The sequence below is a fragment of the Adiantum capillus-veneris genome, chromosome 18, assembly GCF_014529385.1.
Source record: "Adiantum capillus-veneris isolate H3 chromosome 18, ASM1452938v2, whole genome shotgun sequence".
In the NCBI taxonomy this organism is placed as follows: domain Eukaryota; kingdom Viridiplantae; phylum Streptophyta; class Polypodiopsida; order Polypodiales; family Pteridaceae; genus Adiantum; species Adiantum capillus-veneris.
Genome location: NC_140948.1, coordinates 105201475 through 105218283, shown reverse-complemented (window position 1 = coordinate 105218283; position 16809 = coordinate 105201475). Strand labels below are relative to the sequence as shown.

Here is a 16809-nt window from a genome sequence, read left to right as displayed (position 1 = left end):
CTGACCTTAGCTATGTAAGCTCTTGCCTCTTTAGTAGACGTTTCTCTCTTAGGGAGACCAGAGAAAATATATGTAAAGAACTTATGAACAATATGAAGATTCTCCTTATGAGTGTGAGCTATCCCACCTTTATTGTCTTTCACATAAGGCATAAAGTCTTTAGCTTTTTTCTTTTTCAGCAATGTATACATTTCTTTAGTGGGCTTGTCAACTTTCCCAGGCCAGAACTCCCTGGTGTAGACAAGGAAATTGTTGGCCTCAAGAAGCTCTTCCTGCTTCAGTGTATCTTTTAATTCTATCAGTCTGGCAGGGGGAGAGTCAGTTATGGAGAGAGAATTTTCAATTTGAATTATCTCATCAGCAATCATCACTCTTCTATGGGCTCTGATTTCCTTATCTATTTTCTTATATAGGTCATAGAGATTTGAATCTCGTTCGCAGTAGCCTCCCATGCCCTAGCAAGGGAGGAGTGTAGGGTAAATGAGATCTCCAAAATGTTTTGAACTTTTGACCTAACACTTTAGATCCCAAACAAAGACTGGTCTAGATGGGGCCAACTTGCCTTACATACATTATCAGATCTCAGAGGTTCAAACCAAATAGGCTTGTGATTAGAGAGCAGAATAGAGGCATCATTCAGGCATTTAATCAGCCAATGTGCATGCATGACACTCACAGACATATACATTCTATTTAGCTTAGCAGGTTTGAAACAAGAACCACTTTATTTATTGCTTCAAGTATACCCAGTATCCTCAGACACATCCACCAGGTTTAATGACTCTATCATGTCTGTTAGCATTTTTTCATTGCAAGAGATTACCTGTCCTTGAGAGTTGGACCTGTCAGAAATTTACTCTACCATATTAAAATCACATGCACAGATTATTTCTCTAGGGAGGTTAGTTAGCTCTTTCCAGCAAATAGATCTGTTTGTTACAAAGTATAGAGCATATAAACTGATAATAGTGTAAAGTATAGGATCAAAAAAGGAAACAACTATCCAATAGCCCTTTTCTGACTGTTGCACCTTTGTGATCAGGTTGGCCCATTTACCAAATACACCAATAGCTGCACCTCCTATGCCTGCACAATGATCAGTATGGAACCACTGAAAGCCAGAACCAACTCTTTTGAGATTATTAGCCAGTATCTCTCCTTTCACTTTTACCTCTTGAAGACAAATGAAATATGAAGACAAATGAAATATGGGTGCAGAGCAAAGTCTTGCACCCACTTTTTGATTACCATTGGTCTAGCTAGGTCTGTGAGCCCTCTACAGTTGAGTGAGAAGCTTGTTATGTTTGGACTCTTCATTTTTTACTATTTTTTTGAGGCTTGGCCAATGACACAAAGGCTCTGTTAGGATCTATGGATTTCTCCACTTTCCTTTTAGTTTTTGGTATCTGCATATGAGGCAAAGATTGTTCTTTTGCTTGTGTCATCAAGATATCCATAGAAGGGGCTAGAGAGGAGGCTAGGTTAGCTTTGGTTAGGTTATCTTGAGCTTCTAATTCTTGAGAAAATTGAAGAAGCTCATCCTTTTCTGCAAATGCTTTATTCAATTGGGTGCTCTTAATGCACTCTCCTTCACTGTCTAAGTCTGAGAGTCCTCTGATTTTCTGACTGGGTCTCTCTGGTGGGATACCACTGTTGGGCTTGTCTGGCTGAGGCTCTAAAACATGCGCTTTGTCTGGGACTTTATCAATATCAGGATCATCTTCACCATTATGTGCCGTATAAGGAGTGAACACCTCTTCCAGTAGAACATCAAAGTAATTGGAATTAGGGTTCTGAGATCCTTTTTCCTATGGAATCTTGCTGCATTTTTCCTTTGTACTGGTTGGAAAGCTCTGGACTATAGGGTATGAGTATCCTTGGAAGTTTGATTTTGATGCTTACTTTGGGCTAAAATTGGACAATCCTTGATCAAATGTCCCTACTAAAAACAATAGAAGCATGAATTTGTTCCTATAGATTACCTTTTGCTCATGTGGTACCTTTCGAGTGCAATCTTTGATGGGGATAGTTAATTTGGGGGTTTTGCTAAGATCAACCTCTATTAGCAGTTGTGGATCCCATTTGGGTTTTATTCCCCCTCTAGCTTTTTGACCCAGAACTTCACCCACTACCCCCCATATTGTTGAGCCATGGGTAGTATTCCACAGGGAGATCAGGAAAGTCCACCCACACTGGGGCCTTGGATGGTTTGTCACCCCTAGGATTGAAGCCCTTATACCATTTGAAGCAAGAGATAGGGGTATTCTTAATTGGCCATTGCCCCTCTATTATAACCTGCAGAGCACTGTCATCATTATTAAAAAAAAAACAAATAGAGGTTATTTGGAAGGTACTGTATTTGCTCAAGGAAAAGGTTGCGGCTTTCCCAGCCGAAATTTACCCAGTTCCTTAGTGCTTCAAGAGAGGGTCTCAGTTAGGTGCCATGACAAGCATCCAAATCTACCTTTGGTATGACAACAGTGTCCTAGTCTTCATTTACTACTTTACTGCATGTATCAGCTTGTAGGTCTACAAGAGAACTAGGGTTAGCATACTACGTAGCTCTTTCAGTATTAAACCCCTCATTGACTTCCCCCTTGGGAGAGTTCTCCCTCTGTAACATGGTTTCTTGATAGGTATGAGTCTGCATGCTGTTGCCTTCTTGAGCATTCCATATATTTTGTTGAAATATAGGTGGGAGGACACACATACTTAGTTCTGCATGCAGTTGGGGTTGGAAGAGGGGATTTGTAAATCTAGCAGAACCCTGTAAGGCTTTAGCATAAGATAATGGGGGAAAGCCTCCCTGTGTAAAACTCCCCATTTGATGAAGCTTTTGTTGAAATCCCCTTGGGCTCAAAAACTCCTCAAAGTTACCTCTGTTCTGCGAGTAATTCGGGTTTTTGATCAACTAAGTTTGAGTGAGTATGCCTTATACTTGGAAAGATGACTATGTAGATCGCGCACTTCTAGGGGAAAGCATTGTCCCTTTGCTGCCTAGCAAGGAGTGGTTCCTGATTTCCATATTTTGTATAGCTGGAGACCATTGAGAAGATCATCATGTAGGGCCATGAAGGTTGTCCCCACAGGGGGGACAAGAGAAGAGTCAGGACAAGAGACTGTGAGTAGGGTTGAGTGGAAAGGAGGAGCAGGGGAAGGGCCAGTAGGTCACGACATGCACGGAGGATGAGTGCTATTGAGTGCCCCTCGAGGAAAAAAAACAATTCACCATACATCCATACATTGACTGATAAAGGGAGCCACCCTGAGATCTAAGCATCACAAAAGAGTCAAGATTGTCTTGGGGTTTCCACCGAGGGGGAAGCCTTGCCCCATCAAACCCCTTGACCACCAAGCCACGGCTCTAGGAACTAATTGCTAATAGACAAAACTAGCAGAGTCATCTTCAGGACGGAACATAGATCTCATCAACCATATTGTTAAGGTTAAGATTTACACATTTTCTATAATGAGTCCTCTCTCATTCACCAATAAAAATTGTTTCTTAAAAAAGATTAATCTTAGTCACGCCGAAAAAGTATAATTAAAACTAAAGCTCTATCCTTTGGTAGTGAGTGGATTAAGAGAACCAATGGATGGTAAGTGTGGCTTATCTTTATGTTTTTAGGCGTTCCGGACGCATTTGCATACTCAGATTTGCCAAAATCTGCAATTTTTTGCAGCAAACAGCCAGTTCACACAAGCATAGGAGATGTCCAGTTTTGCACTCGGCAGTAGATTTACAAGTTACAGGTGAATAATTCAGCATTTACACAGGTTTTGGAGAGCGACATAGAGCTTTTGCATCATGATATTGTGTTATCGAAGATTATGTTTGGTTGTTGTGGGTCCGTTATGGACAGCCGCCTATGTAAGAAAGGTTGTGGAAAGAAGTTGAGGCGGTTATATTGTCAGATTGAGTACTTTGTGGTTATGTATGGATATGCGGTTAATGTATTTTGGAAAACTGCAGCCTTTGTGAGGGTCGAGTGAGGTTTTTTGAAGCCTTGACTTGGGAGATTTGGTACCTTGGCAAGGTGGATTAGGTACTGGAGCGAACCCTCTACTGGCCCCGCGAAAGACCTCATATGTCGTTTACGACTATGGGAAGAAGGTGGATGTATGGATATGTGGTACAGGACAGCGTATGGATTGCATTTTCATACAGGTCCATGTGGACATTGTTTTAGAGTATTTATGCATAATACTGAGTCAGTCTGTGGCAAAGTGAGTCAGTGGATTTTCCCTTGGCAGTGAGAGATTTTCTATCAGTGTTTATGAGTACTTTGGTTGAGATTGTCACTTGAGATATTGTGCAAATACAAACGAAACTTTGCCGAAATTTAATCAAAATCCTTTGAAAGAAATTGAGAGAGTGAAGATGGCAGAAAGTTCAACTCAAGTCATGCAGATTGTTGGAGAGAAGCTGACCAGAGAGAACTACAGCATATGGTCTTACAGGATGGAGAACTTTATCATGGGCAAAGGTTTATGGGATTATATTACAGGTGAACAAGAGTGTCCCGAGGTTGGTTTGAAAATAAATAGAGAGAATGTTGAAGCACATAAAACATGGCAAGCAGGAGTAGAAGCTTACAAGAAGTGGATCGAGAATTCAAAGAAAGTGATGCATTGGATTTCACTATGCATTAGTGGCTTCTTTATACCACATGTGAAGAAGGCTCAATCTCCAAAGGAAGCATGGGAGATACTAGCAAGAATGAACAGCTCCAATACAGAACCACGAAAAGTTCACTTGAAGCAAAGGTTACATTGTGTATGGCGAGGAAATAGATCCATATCAGGTTATGTGACAGAGATAAAGCAAATACAGGAAGATCTTGCGAGCATTAATGTTGAAGTTCCAGATGATGACTTAGTTTCAGTGACATTGAATGGTTTGGGACCGGAATACAAGTCATTGGATACATCTATATCTGTTCGAGGACACATGCCTGATTTTGAAGAGTTAGTAAACCTTTGTTTGCAAGAAGAGGTGAAGTTAGGCAAGTCAGGTCCTTCTACATCAAATAACAATTCCAGAGATCAGGTTTTTTACTCTAGAGGTCGTGGAAACAATAGAGGTGGAAGAGGAAACTATGGTCATGGAAACAATAGAGGTGGAAGAGGAAACTATGGTCGTGGAAACAATGCTGGAAGAGGTTAATGGCAAAACCAAAAAAGTCAAAGTTACAATGATTATAGCCAAAGAGGTAGGGGGAGAGCCCGAACTCGTGGACGTGGAGGTGGACGATTTGTACATCCTCAAAGATATGGATATTGTAACAGATGTGGCATTTATGGTCACTTTGAAAGAGAATGTTACACAAGGCTAAATCAAAATCCTGATCGTGGTGAAAGAGGCCGAGGTTATGGCAGACATGGAGGAAACTTTGCTGGATACAATCCTCATGATCAAAATATATATGACAATAGATCGAGTGGACATTTATTTCCTATGGAGCATGTTGTTGGAAGCATGGTGGAGCCACATCATACAGATGATTGGTATTTAGATAGTGGTGCCACAAATCATATGACATATCACGGTGAATGGTTTGACAGAAAAGAGAAATTAGAAGAGGATGAGTTTGTCGTTACAGGTGATGATACTATGCATCGGATTACACATGTTGGTTCAGTTTCATTGCTAGAAAAAGACGGGACATACAACACATTGGGAGATGTTCTATATGTGCCTTCAATCACAAAGAATTTAGCATCAGTTGGACAAATGACAGATCAAGGGTTGCAAGTCCATTTTAATCATTATGGCTGCTTCATAGAGGAGTTTCACAAAGGCAGACCAGGCAAGATATTGGCACGTGGAAGAAAGAAAGGTTGTTTGTTCTCATTGGAAGCTGGAGATCCATGTTTACACAGTGATACGTATGCAAACAAATTAGCCACTCAAGATAATTGGGCAGAGTTATGGCATAAGATGATTGGTCATGTCAATTTTAGAAGACTAAAGCATATGCAATCAAATAAAATTGTACGTGGATTACCAAAGTTTGGCAGATTGAATTTTGATCATGTTTGTGAAGCTTGTCAATTTGGAAAGCAATCTCGTTTACCATTTCCAAAGAGGGGGAGAATTAGCCAAAGTCCTTTGGAAATTGTTCATTCAGATATTTGGGAACCTTGTGATCATGCTACACCAAATGGTTGTCGATATTTTATCACATTTACGGATGATTACAGCAGAATGACATGGGTTTACTTTCTAAAGGCAAAGTCAGAGGCATTTGAGGTATTTTTGGAGTTCAAAGTTATGGTTGAGAAAGAGAATGGTTGTCAAATTAAATGCCTACGTACATATGGAGGGGGAGAGTACATGTCACACAATTTTGATGATTACTTACGTGAACAAGTCATAAGAAGACAGATTACTTGCAAATACACACCACAACAAAATGGAGTTGCTGAGAGAAAGAATAGAGTCATAGCAGAGATTGCAAGAGCCATGATGACTGAGATGAATATGCCATTAACATACTGAGCTGAAGCAGTTCATACAGCTGTACACATTATGAATCGAACACCAACAGCTGCCATTCATGAAATTTCACCTTATGAGAGACTTTATGGGATCAAGCCAACAATTTTCTATATGAAAGTTTTTGGATGTGTTTTCTATGTTCATGTGCCAAATGAAGCAAGAAAGAAGATGGAGCCAAAGGCAGTGAAGTGTATATTCTTGGGCTACCCAGTTGAAAAGAAAGGTTACAAGTGCTATGATCCTACGACAAGAAAAGTTTATGTCAGTAGAGATGTCAGATTTTGTGAGCATGAACCATGGTATAAACCAAAGCCAGTGATGATAGAAGATGAGTATGAAGAGCAAGAGAATGTGCATCATGTTATTGATAAGCCAGGACCATCAACAAGAACTATTTCAGGACCACATATGGCAGAGGAGAGTACAGGAAGTGTCAACCCATGGAGCGATCGTTTGCGAGATAAGAAGCAAGACAAGAAAGGCAAGAAGAAAATGGTTGAAGAGAGTTCTGGAGATGAAAGCCTCAATGAAGATCATGATTTACCACATTTGAGGACACCTGGCAGTAATCATATTGAGAAATATGTACCCCCATATGCAAGAGTTGAAGAGAAGAGTGCACCACAATTGAGAAGATCAGAGAGGGTGCGTTATCCAGTTGATAGATTGACATACAATGGTTACATGTGTACACATTATGCATACATGGTTTCACGTGTGCAACATAAAGAGCCTACATGTTTTCAAGAGGCAATTGGAAAATCAGAATGGGAGTCAGCTATGGATGATGAGATGGATGCTCTTGTGAAGAATGACACTTGGGATTTGGTTCGCTTGCCAAGTGGAAAGAAAGCAATTGGTTCAAAATGGGTATACAAAGTCAAGTGCAAGTCAGATGGCAGTGTGGAAAGATACAAAGCGAGGCTTGTTGCTAAAGGTTATGCACAAACAAAAGGTCTTGATTATGATGAGACATTTAGTCCAGTTGCAAAGATGACAACAGTCAGATTGGTGATAGCAATGGCAAGTATGTTCGGTTGGAAGTTACGGCAAATGGATGTGGATAATGCATTCTTGAATGGTGACTTGGAAGAAGAAGTTTATATGATACAGCCAGAGGGTTATCAACATCCAGAGTTTCCATATTATGTGTGTAAGTTGAAGAAAGCATTGTATGGTTTGAAGCAAGCATCTAGAGCTTGGTGTGAAAAGATAACCAGATTCTTGAAGAAGATTGGATTTAAACAATCTACTGCTGATCACTCATTATTTTTGAAGCATGTTGATGGAGAGATCGTCGTTATTGTTATCTATGTTGATGACTTGATTCTCACTGGAAGTCATGCTAAGCAAATTTTGCATGTCAAGAAGAGTTTGTTGAGATATTTCTTGGGAATTGAAATTGTCAATACTTTATCAGGAATTTGGATGATACAAAGACAATACGCGTTGGATATGCTTGAGAAGTATGGAATGACAGCGTGCAAACCGGTTGATACACCTCTTGATCAAAATGTGAAGTTGTTTGATGATGGACATTACATTGAGGATGTCACTATGTATCGCAAGATGGTTGGAAGCCTTATTTACTTGACAATAGCAAGGCCAGATTTGAGTTATGCAGTGGGTGTTGTGAGTCAATTCATGCAAAATCCATGTAAAAGTCATCTTGATGCAGTGAGACGGATTATGAGATATGTGAAAGCCACTGTCAGTTATGGAATGTTTTATGAAAAGAATGGGAAGCTTTGTCTTTATGGTTACACAGATGCAGATTGGGCAGGAGATTTTATGGATAGAAGATCTACAAGTGGTTATGCATTTTCCATTGGCAATGGCATGATAAGTTGGAGTAGCAAGAAGCAATCAACTGTAGCATTATCAGGTACAGAAGCTGAATATCGTGGAGCAGCTTTGGCAGCATGTGAAGAGTCATGGTTGAGAGTGCTTATGGTAGAATTTGGTTTTGACTATCTTGACAGTGTCATTATATATTGTGACAATATTAGCAGCATCATGTTGGCAAAGAATCCAGTCTACCATGCTCGCACTAAACACATTGAGGACATTATCACTTCATTAGAGAAAAAGTTTTGGCAGGTGAGATTGATTTGGTATATGTGAAGACAAATGATCAAGTTGCGGATATATTCACAAAAGCTCTTGGAAAGGAGAAGTTTTGCTACTTTCGTGAAGCATTGGGAATCCATCATATGCAAGCTCACACTGAGTTTGAGGGGGAGTGTTAAAGAATATGATGTTAAAGAATATGTCCATTGTGCTATGGGCGGCTGGACACTGACTATACTATGTTGTAAATATACTTTGGATAATAGTTCAAAAGAGAAGAAGAGAGAAGAGCAGCTCGTTGAATGGCTGCTTCAGGGTAACGATTGTGTGTGTGTGTGTGTAGTCTTCTTTCCTACCTTCTCCATCACTTGCGCACTCTACAAAGAGAGGGTCCTTAAAGAGGTGTTCCCCGAAGATTAGTTCCTTCTTTTTTCCATCCGAGGAGCAAGAGTCATTACTAGCCTTGGCTAAGTGAAGCTTAAGGGGAAAGTGATCTGACATACACTTGAAGGTATTGATATTTAACATGATAGAAAAGGGAAGCCAATCCGCCTGATGGGAGATGTAACACCTATCCAAATGGGAAGTCGTGTCGGCATACTAGAGACTCGTGTACGTCCAACCAAGAGACTTGATCCACGTCAAGCGAGAAATTTTGATTGGGACCCATTTGAAAGCTAAAAGTTACAATAATAATAAGAGAAACTCCCAAGATTCAACAGGTAGAAAGGGTAGAACAAGTAGAGAGCCACATTCTCTAGCATTGTATGCTTCGTGTTACCCTTGAAATGTTGTGGTTCTCTTATAAAACAAGCCCTAGAGAGAGTGAGAGGACAATTGAAACTTCTATTATTTCCTACATGATTGGACCTATCTTTTCATGTGAAGCATTGAAATCTTCAATACTAATTAGACCTATCTTTTTGAAGCATTGAAATCTTCCCTTTATTGCACAGCCTTACATGGCTTGATATCCTTTTCATTTTATTGTTTTAAAATGACAAAGTAAATCTTCACCTTGTTCATTTTTGGCTGATTGAAAAAGGCCTTAGACAATAAGACATTAGGGAGAACATTCATAGAAGTTTGATCCTACTATTTGAGATATTGCATTATTTTAATTGTGAAAGAATCTTTTCATTTAAGGACCTCCTAAATATCTATTCAATAAATTATTTTATTGTCCTTTATGCTTATTAAACATATCTAGTCTTATGAAACCATTAAAATATCATTTTACTTTTGTGTTCAATGGAGACTTTATATTTGATTGTTTTTATTTTTACTTGTTGTTTTGTTGTTTTTAATTTATTTTATTTCAAAATACTATTGATTCAATATTTATATATATTTTTCTATATTAATTTGTAAAGTCCTTTCATTTAAGGACTTCACAAAGATTTATTTCATTAAATTATTTTATTATTTTTTATGTTTATCTATCTTTTTCTATGAATACATATAAATTCTTTTGTTTTCGTTTTTCAATGTGTCTTTTTATTTGATTGTTTTTATTTTTTATTTTTTCATTTTGTTTTGTTTTCAAATGATAATATGCAAGGTGCACCTTCCATCTTATTTAAGTGGATATTTTTCTAATATATAAACCACTTGTGATTATACATATAATGGATAATAAAATGTTTATTTTTTATATTTTTTTTCAAATGATAGTATGCACTGTGCACTTTTCATCTTATTATTTAAGTGAGGCCTTTTCTAATATATAAACCATTTGTGATTATGTATGCATAATAGATAATATCATTTTATATTAAAGCATAACAAAAATTCCTTGTGATTGTAAGCACTCGTTTAAACATACTCTCCATAAATCTCATCCCCCCCAACTTAACAAGCATTCGTGCCTCTTCACTTGTTTTTCGAAATCCATATAAATTTAAACCTCACTAAAGTTTTAACATCACTATTTGCTCTTTGTTGACCTTTTCGACTCTATGTAGATGTGTGTACATTTGTGTGTGTTGGGGGAGAGGGACTTTCGGAAGATGCATTATTCATATGTACAATCTGTTGTCAAAGATAACGATGGAGGCCAAACAGTTTGGAACCACTATAGTTTGTGATTATGTGTGTATTTGAACAATACAAATTTATATTACAACACAACAAAAATGACTTGTAATTGTAGGCACTCATTAAAATTTACTCCGGATAACTTTTATCCCCCCTTAACTTCAGTAGGCTTTCGTAACTCTCACCTTGTTAACAGAAGTATGTGGGCTATAATAATAATTCGAGTGTAATTAATACTAGAAGAGGGGTTCATTGAATAAGAGAATATGCATCTATAATAATAATTCAAGAATAATAAATTCTAGAAGAGGGGTTCATTCAACAGAAGCATGTGGGTGTATGAGAATAAAATGGGTGTAATTAATTTTAGAAAAGGGGTTCATTAGGGGGGATCTTAGAGGTGCCTCCTTTGTTGATAAGAAAAGTGCTCTATTGGTAGCGAAAGTATGCGTGGCAAAAAAAAAATCATCGATTTTGGTGCTTATGTTGACATCAAAGAATTGACAATGATTGCGTGTCAAGGTTGCTCGTAGAGCTTGGCGATGCTCTAGTCAATTCCCCAAGCCTGCGTCGCAGAAGGGAAGGAGGCCACGCGCTATGAAGGCATGGTGATCTCTCGCTCTCTTTTTTTTGTGCTTGCCAAGGACTGTGTTCAACCATGATCAAGGTGTCTGCCAAGGTGCAAGCATCGTTCATAGGTGTACTTACGACTCTATGCTATGTGTGGCCACCCACCCTATGATTAAGAAGATTTGTGTGAGTGATGAGAGGTGGGGGGGCATGCAGAGTGGACGGGAGAGACAGTCGTGTAGCAGCAGAGGGGACGGAGGGGGTGACAAAGAAGATCGAGGCAGAGGTAAGTGTTGAGAGCTGGGGAGGGTGGAGAGTGGACAGGAGAGGCTGTCGTGTAGCAGCAGAGGGGACTGGAAAGCGTGATAGTTAAAATTGAAAGTATGCTAAAGTTGAAATTAACTTAGGGTTCATTCCTCAACACTAAGTGACATTGATATGATAGTTAATGGATTAAGGGGGCCAATGGATAGGAAGCGTGGCTTAGGTCTCAAGGCAGCGCCCGTCGTTGGATTCGTCCATGGACTAAACCTAGCGAGCACTAGCAGTAGGGGAACATGGATGGGGAGCGAGCCCAAGTTTATTCTGTTAATAAGATCCACCAAGGTTAGTGGGACAAGAATGCGTGCACAAACAAGAGGGTTCACTCATGTGGCCTTGATGTCAAAAGGTCTCAAGTTGAAGCTCGGGGCCATGTGAGGTGTGGTAGGTTAGTTTCTTGCATTGTCCCTCGAGATCAGCGTAGCAAACCTGGACCCCCACCCCCCCCCCCCCCCCCCCCCCTCTCTTTTGGACGTCCCAATGGTATGCTTTGTGCTCGGGTCGGGGGTGGTTTGCCAACTTTGGTCTTGTCGAGGAAAAGTGGGGACGAAATGGGAAATACTCTACACAAAATATAGACTACCAGGTGGTGGGTTTTGGCATCGATGTGAAAAAAACGCAGCAGAGTGCAACAGTTACAAACGTTCTTGGCCACATATTTCGGATGGTACGAGCCCTAACTGCACTCTGCTGAGGTGGCGGAAGCAAGGCCATGAATGCAGAGCGTGCCAGATGGCGTGCCACCAGATTTCAACGTACAGAGATGCGTCAATGGCGTAATGCCACGTGTATGGTAGCTGATAAGAGGGGGTCGACACTTTACGGAGCTTTTTCATTGGCTCTTTTCCAAGTGTCCTGCTGCTGTGTTGCCGCTTTGCAGAGTTTCATTACACAGCACGCTGATGGCAATAAATTCAAATAGAAAAACTGCATCGAAATATCCTTTTCAAAAATTAAGCTTACAAACAAAATTGGGAAAATTGCACTTATAGAGAGAGACTAGAGATAGAGTGAAGAGAGCTGGTTCTCTCTCTATCTCTAAAGAAATAGAGCCTGTAATCTAGAGAGAGAAGAAGAGAGAGAGAGAGAAAGAGATTAAAAAAAGTTAGAAAAATTCTTCAGTAGATAGGGAGAGAAACTGAAAGTGAGCCTAGAGAGATCAAATATTCTCTCTCTCCGAAATTTTGGGTATTTTCAATTCTCTCTCTACTCTGAATTTTGGGTAATTTTCAACTCTCACACTCGAATTTGTGATCGTCTTGAGAATGCGAGGCATCCCCGAAAGCATAAACTGAAAGACTCTTCTTCTCTCCTCCCCTATCTTCTCTCACATACACAAGCATCTCGTGCCCAAGAGTGTGGAAGCCCCGTTATATGCTATCTTTATCAAAGAATTTAGCACGCAGAATTGCTCTCCGGCGCTCTGTAAGCTCGCCATCAAAGCAGCAGGAAGAAAGAAGCTTGCCTGCAAAAGGTAGGAGGGCCTTCTTTGTTTCTTGAACTACAGGCTCTTGTTTTGCTTACCGGTCTGTTGTGTTTTGTGCTCTAGTGCCCATTTCCCATTTTGCATACTTTTGTAGATACAGAAAGCTGGTGGAAGGTTGGTTCCATGGCAGGCTCAGGCGCATTTGAAGAAATTGTCGATAAGGACGTCTTCAAGTATTATGCAGATGGGGAGTGGAGGGTCTCTGCATCCGGCAAATCAGTGACCATCACGAATCCCTCCACACGCCAGCCTCAGTACAAAGTGCAAGGTATGCAAAGAGCTCTGTGCTTTCTTAAATGGTGGGTGCCAGTTGAACACATGCAGTTCATTGACAAAAGTGAGAAGAAGACATGAAAGGGTCGTGCGCGCACACGCACGCATTCGTACACACACATTGATCAGTCATTGCTTACAAATTAACAGCATATGGAACAATTTCAACAGTGTTCTTGCATTTTTCTAACCCTTGCACGAGTTGCTCAATGGCCCGCTCTGCCCTAAGCTTGCATATATATGCTATGTCCTCAGCTTGCACTCAAGAGGAGGTCAACAAAGCACTTGAAAGTGCTAAAGCAGCGCAAAAGCTGTGGGCAAAAGTACCTTTGTGGAAGAGAGCAGAGGCCTTACATAAGGCTGCAGCAATCTTAAAGCAGCATAAAGATCCTATTGCGAAATGCCTTGTGAAAGAGATTGCGAAACCTGCCAAAGATGCAGTATCAGAGGTGAGATCCTGCTTGTGAATCTTGTGCTATTTGAGAATAAAGCTCAACATGTCAAGGTGAAAATGGGATTCACAGTAAGCAATATTGTGTAAGCAATGCATATGCATACCAGACAGCAAGACTTATAAATTTATGTGTTGCCATTTTGAACCTGTGATATCAAAAACAGGTGGTTCGTTCTGGCGATCTTATCTCATATTGTGCTGAGGAAGGAGTAAGAATTTTGTCGGAGGGGAAGCTACTTGTTTCGGACAGTTTCCCAGGCAATGACAGAAATAAGCTTTGTCTGGCATCCAAGGTGCGATTTCAAATTATTGTGGAATGGGATCTTCTATTAATCTATTTTATGGTTATAATGTCATTCTTTTGGGTATCATGGAAGCACCAACATGCACTTTTTATATTATGTTACAAAGTCTGCATCAAGCAGTTTTTATTTTTGTCATGCAGATCCCATTGGGGGTAGTGCTTTGCATACCACCCTTTAACTATCCTGTGAATTTGGCCGTGTCGAAAATTGCACCTGCTCTTATAGCAGGGAATTCTGTTGTTCTGAAGCCACCTACTCAAGTGAGCATTGTTTCATCTCTAGATTTGTGAGTTATTTTGACACCCTGGTACTGAGACAACAATATTTGTTCTTGTGGAATGACAGGGAGCTGTTGCTGGCCTTCACATGGTCCACTGCTTCCATGAAGCAGGATTCCCCAAAGGTCTAATCAGCTGCATTACTGGGAAAGGCTCAGAAATAGGGGACTTTCTTACAATGCATCCAGGTGTCAATTGTATTAGGTATGAAGACAGCCTTTTGCTGATACTGTTGAGAGATGTACTCCAATTCATGGAACTTTTTCACAAATTGTGTACCAAACTAAGGATTTTCATCATGTGTGCTTGACAGTTTCACTGGTGGCGATACTGGTATTGCCATCTCTAAGAAGGCAGGCATGGTCCCTCTTCAGATGGAGTTGGGTGGTAAGGACGCCTGCATTGTGCTTGAAGATGCCGATCTTGATCTTGTTGCTGCCAACGTTATCAAAGGTGGCTTTTCATACAGGCAAGGATAACATGAGAGGGCAACAATGTTCAATTTTTGCTACCATTCCTTCATGCAATGCGCATGCCACATCTGCTTTATCTTTCAGAATTCAATTTGCTTGCTTTCAGACCTTGCAAATAATTGCTTTTATGTATGCATATTTCTTAGCCTGACAATTATCTCTCATTGATAGTGGCCAGCGCTGCACAGCCGTCAAAGTTATACTTGTGATGGAGTCAGTAGCTGATGCTTTAGTCGAGAGGGTCAATGCCAAGGTTAGCAAGTTGAAGGTTGGAGCCCCAGAAGATGACTGCGACATAACTGCTGTTGTCAGTGAGTCATCTGCCAAGTTCATTGAAGGCTTGGTGATGGATGCCAAGGAGAAAGGAGCCACTTTTTGCCAGGTATTTACATTGTGCTCATTAGGCAGGGTGTTCTGTTTCTGCCAACTGGGCGCAATCTCGGGAAAGACGGAGAAAGACAGTGCTGACAGTAGCCTTCGTGTTCGTCCAATTGCAGGAATACAAACGAGAAGGTAACCTGATATGGCCTCTTCTCCTCGATCATGTGAGACCAGATATGCGGATTGCGTGGGAAGAACCTTTTGGGCCAGTTTTACCAGTTATTAGAATCAATAGCATTGAAGAGGGAATTCACCACTGCAATGCAAGCAATTTTGCTCTTCAGGTACTTTCATTAGTCGAAATATTTTTTCTTCGGATTTTGCAGTTATCGTAGTATTTTAGAGCAAGAATAGAAGAAACCACAGTATCGTTTATCACGCTGAAGGCCTTTGAAGTCACTAATACGAGCGAGGGGTTTCAGGGATGTGTATTCACTAGAGATATCAACAAAGCAATAATGATTAGCGATGCAATGGAGACTGGCACAGTCCAGATTAACTCTGCACCGGCTAGAGGACCTGATCATTTTCCTTTTCAGGTATGACATACTACTTAAATACAGATTTGCATTTTTCTTAGGCCTGCTCTGGTTGTTGGACTCACACTTTGATAACAGTGAATGTGTGTGTCAATGCCTACAAAATTTTTGCTGACGAAAAGGGTTACGCCTTCATTCCAATAGAAATCATATCTGTGAAAAGTGAAGATGATTGTGAGTTCAATGGCAAAATAGAGGAAAAGTCTGTAAATGACATATCTGTATTAAGGACACAAGACGAAATCTCCATTTGTCATTTGACTGAATGGGTAGAAAATCGCAGTTGTGAGTGTTCTTTTATGTTCTAATATGTGGCATGTGTGTTTGGCAGGGTCTTAGAGATAGTGGAATTGGATCTCAAGGTATCACCAACAGCATCAACATGATGACCAAAGTGAAGAGTACAGTAATTAATCTACCTGGACCTTCTTACACAATGGGCTAGACTCGGCACTATCTTTAGCCCAGTCCTTGTATTCCCTCGCAAGAAGCTCATAAGGGGGATGCTTTCCATTTTTGGGAGAAGGTATATAAAATGTAGGAGATTTCAAGTTACCCATCGCAGTCCCTATATTCCAGCCCTGCGAAGGGTCGGCAGTATTGTACACAGGCAAATACATTACTATGTATCTAGCTCTCAAGAAGACAAATGTTTTGGTGAAATGTTGTTTATGTGCTTGAAATGTGTAGATGGCATCTTTGGTATACTAAAATGATCTTCAATGGTATCTATCTGTCTATCTACATAAATGATGGGAGAGATGATAAGCCTTCAACTGCAAGGAAGGTGCCAACGTGCCAAGGAGGGAACATTGGCTGAAATGAGTAAACTCTCATTTGAAGGGTTTTTTGAATCTTCTGTTTTTCTATTTTGGAATCTGTTCGAACGGTTGCCAGTGGTCGAGTCTCTGCTGGATGAGCGCCGAGGCTGACCACGGGTGGCATCAGGCTTATGGATAGTGGTTCTCTCTCTCTCTCTCTCTCTCTCTCTCTCTCTCATATGCGGCTTACTTTTGGCATTTCTTAAACATGGAAACTCAGGTCTCTAACTGTAAACTACCACGCTTAGCGTTGTTCAGTGAAAAAAAAACCTTCCAAATAAGCTGCCTAAATCATTGTA

At 40.3% G+C, this 16809-nt stretch overlaps 1 protein-coding gene across 2 annotated transcripts; it reads left to right on the top strand.

Annotated features, from left to right (window-relative positions):
- Positions 1 to 12778: 12778 nt before the first annotated feature.
- ALDH11A3 (aldehyde dehydrogenase 11A3) lies at positions 12779 to 16352 on the top strand. Of its 2 annotated transcripts, none has more exons than XM_086489046.1 (11): positions 12779 to 12974; positions 13087 to 13254; positions 13515 to 13708; positions 13878 to 14006; positions 14159 to 14278; positions 14364 to 14500; positions 14610 to 14765; positions 14941 to 15151; positions 15267 to 15434; positions 15573 to 15689; positions 16021 to 16352. In XM_086489046.1, exons 1-11 carry the CDS (start codon positions 12875 to 12877, stop codon positions 16132 to 16134), a joined length of 1614 nt encoding a protein of 537 aa, XP_086345172.1. In that variant the 5' UTR covers positions 12779 to 12874; the 3' UTR covers positions 16135 to 16352. The 2 variants fall into 2 exon arrangements, with proteins under 2 accessions (XP_086345172.1, XP_086345171.1); XM_086489045.1 differs by having other exon boundaries at positions 12781 to 12974; positions 13081 to 13254.
- Positions 16353 to 16809: the final 457 nt, after the last annotated feature.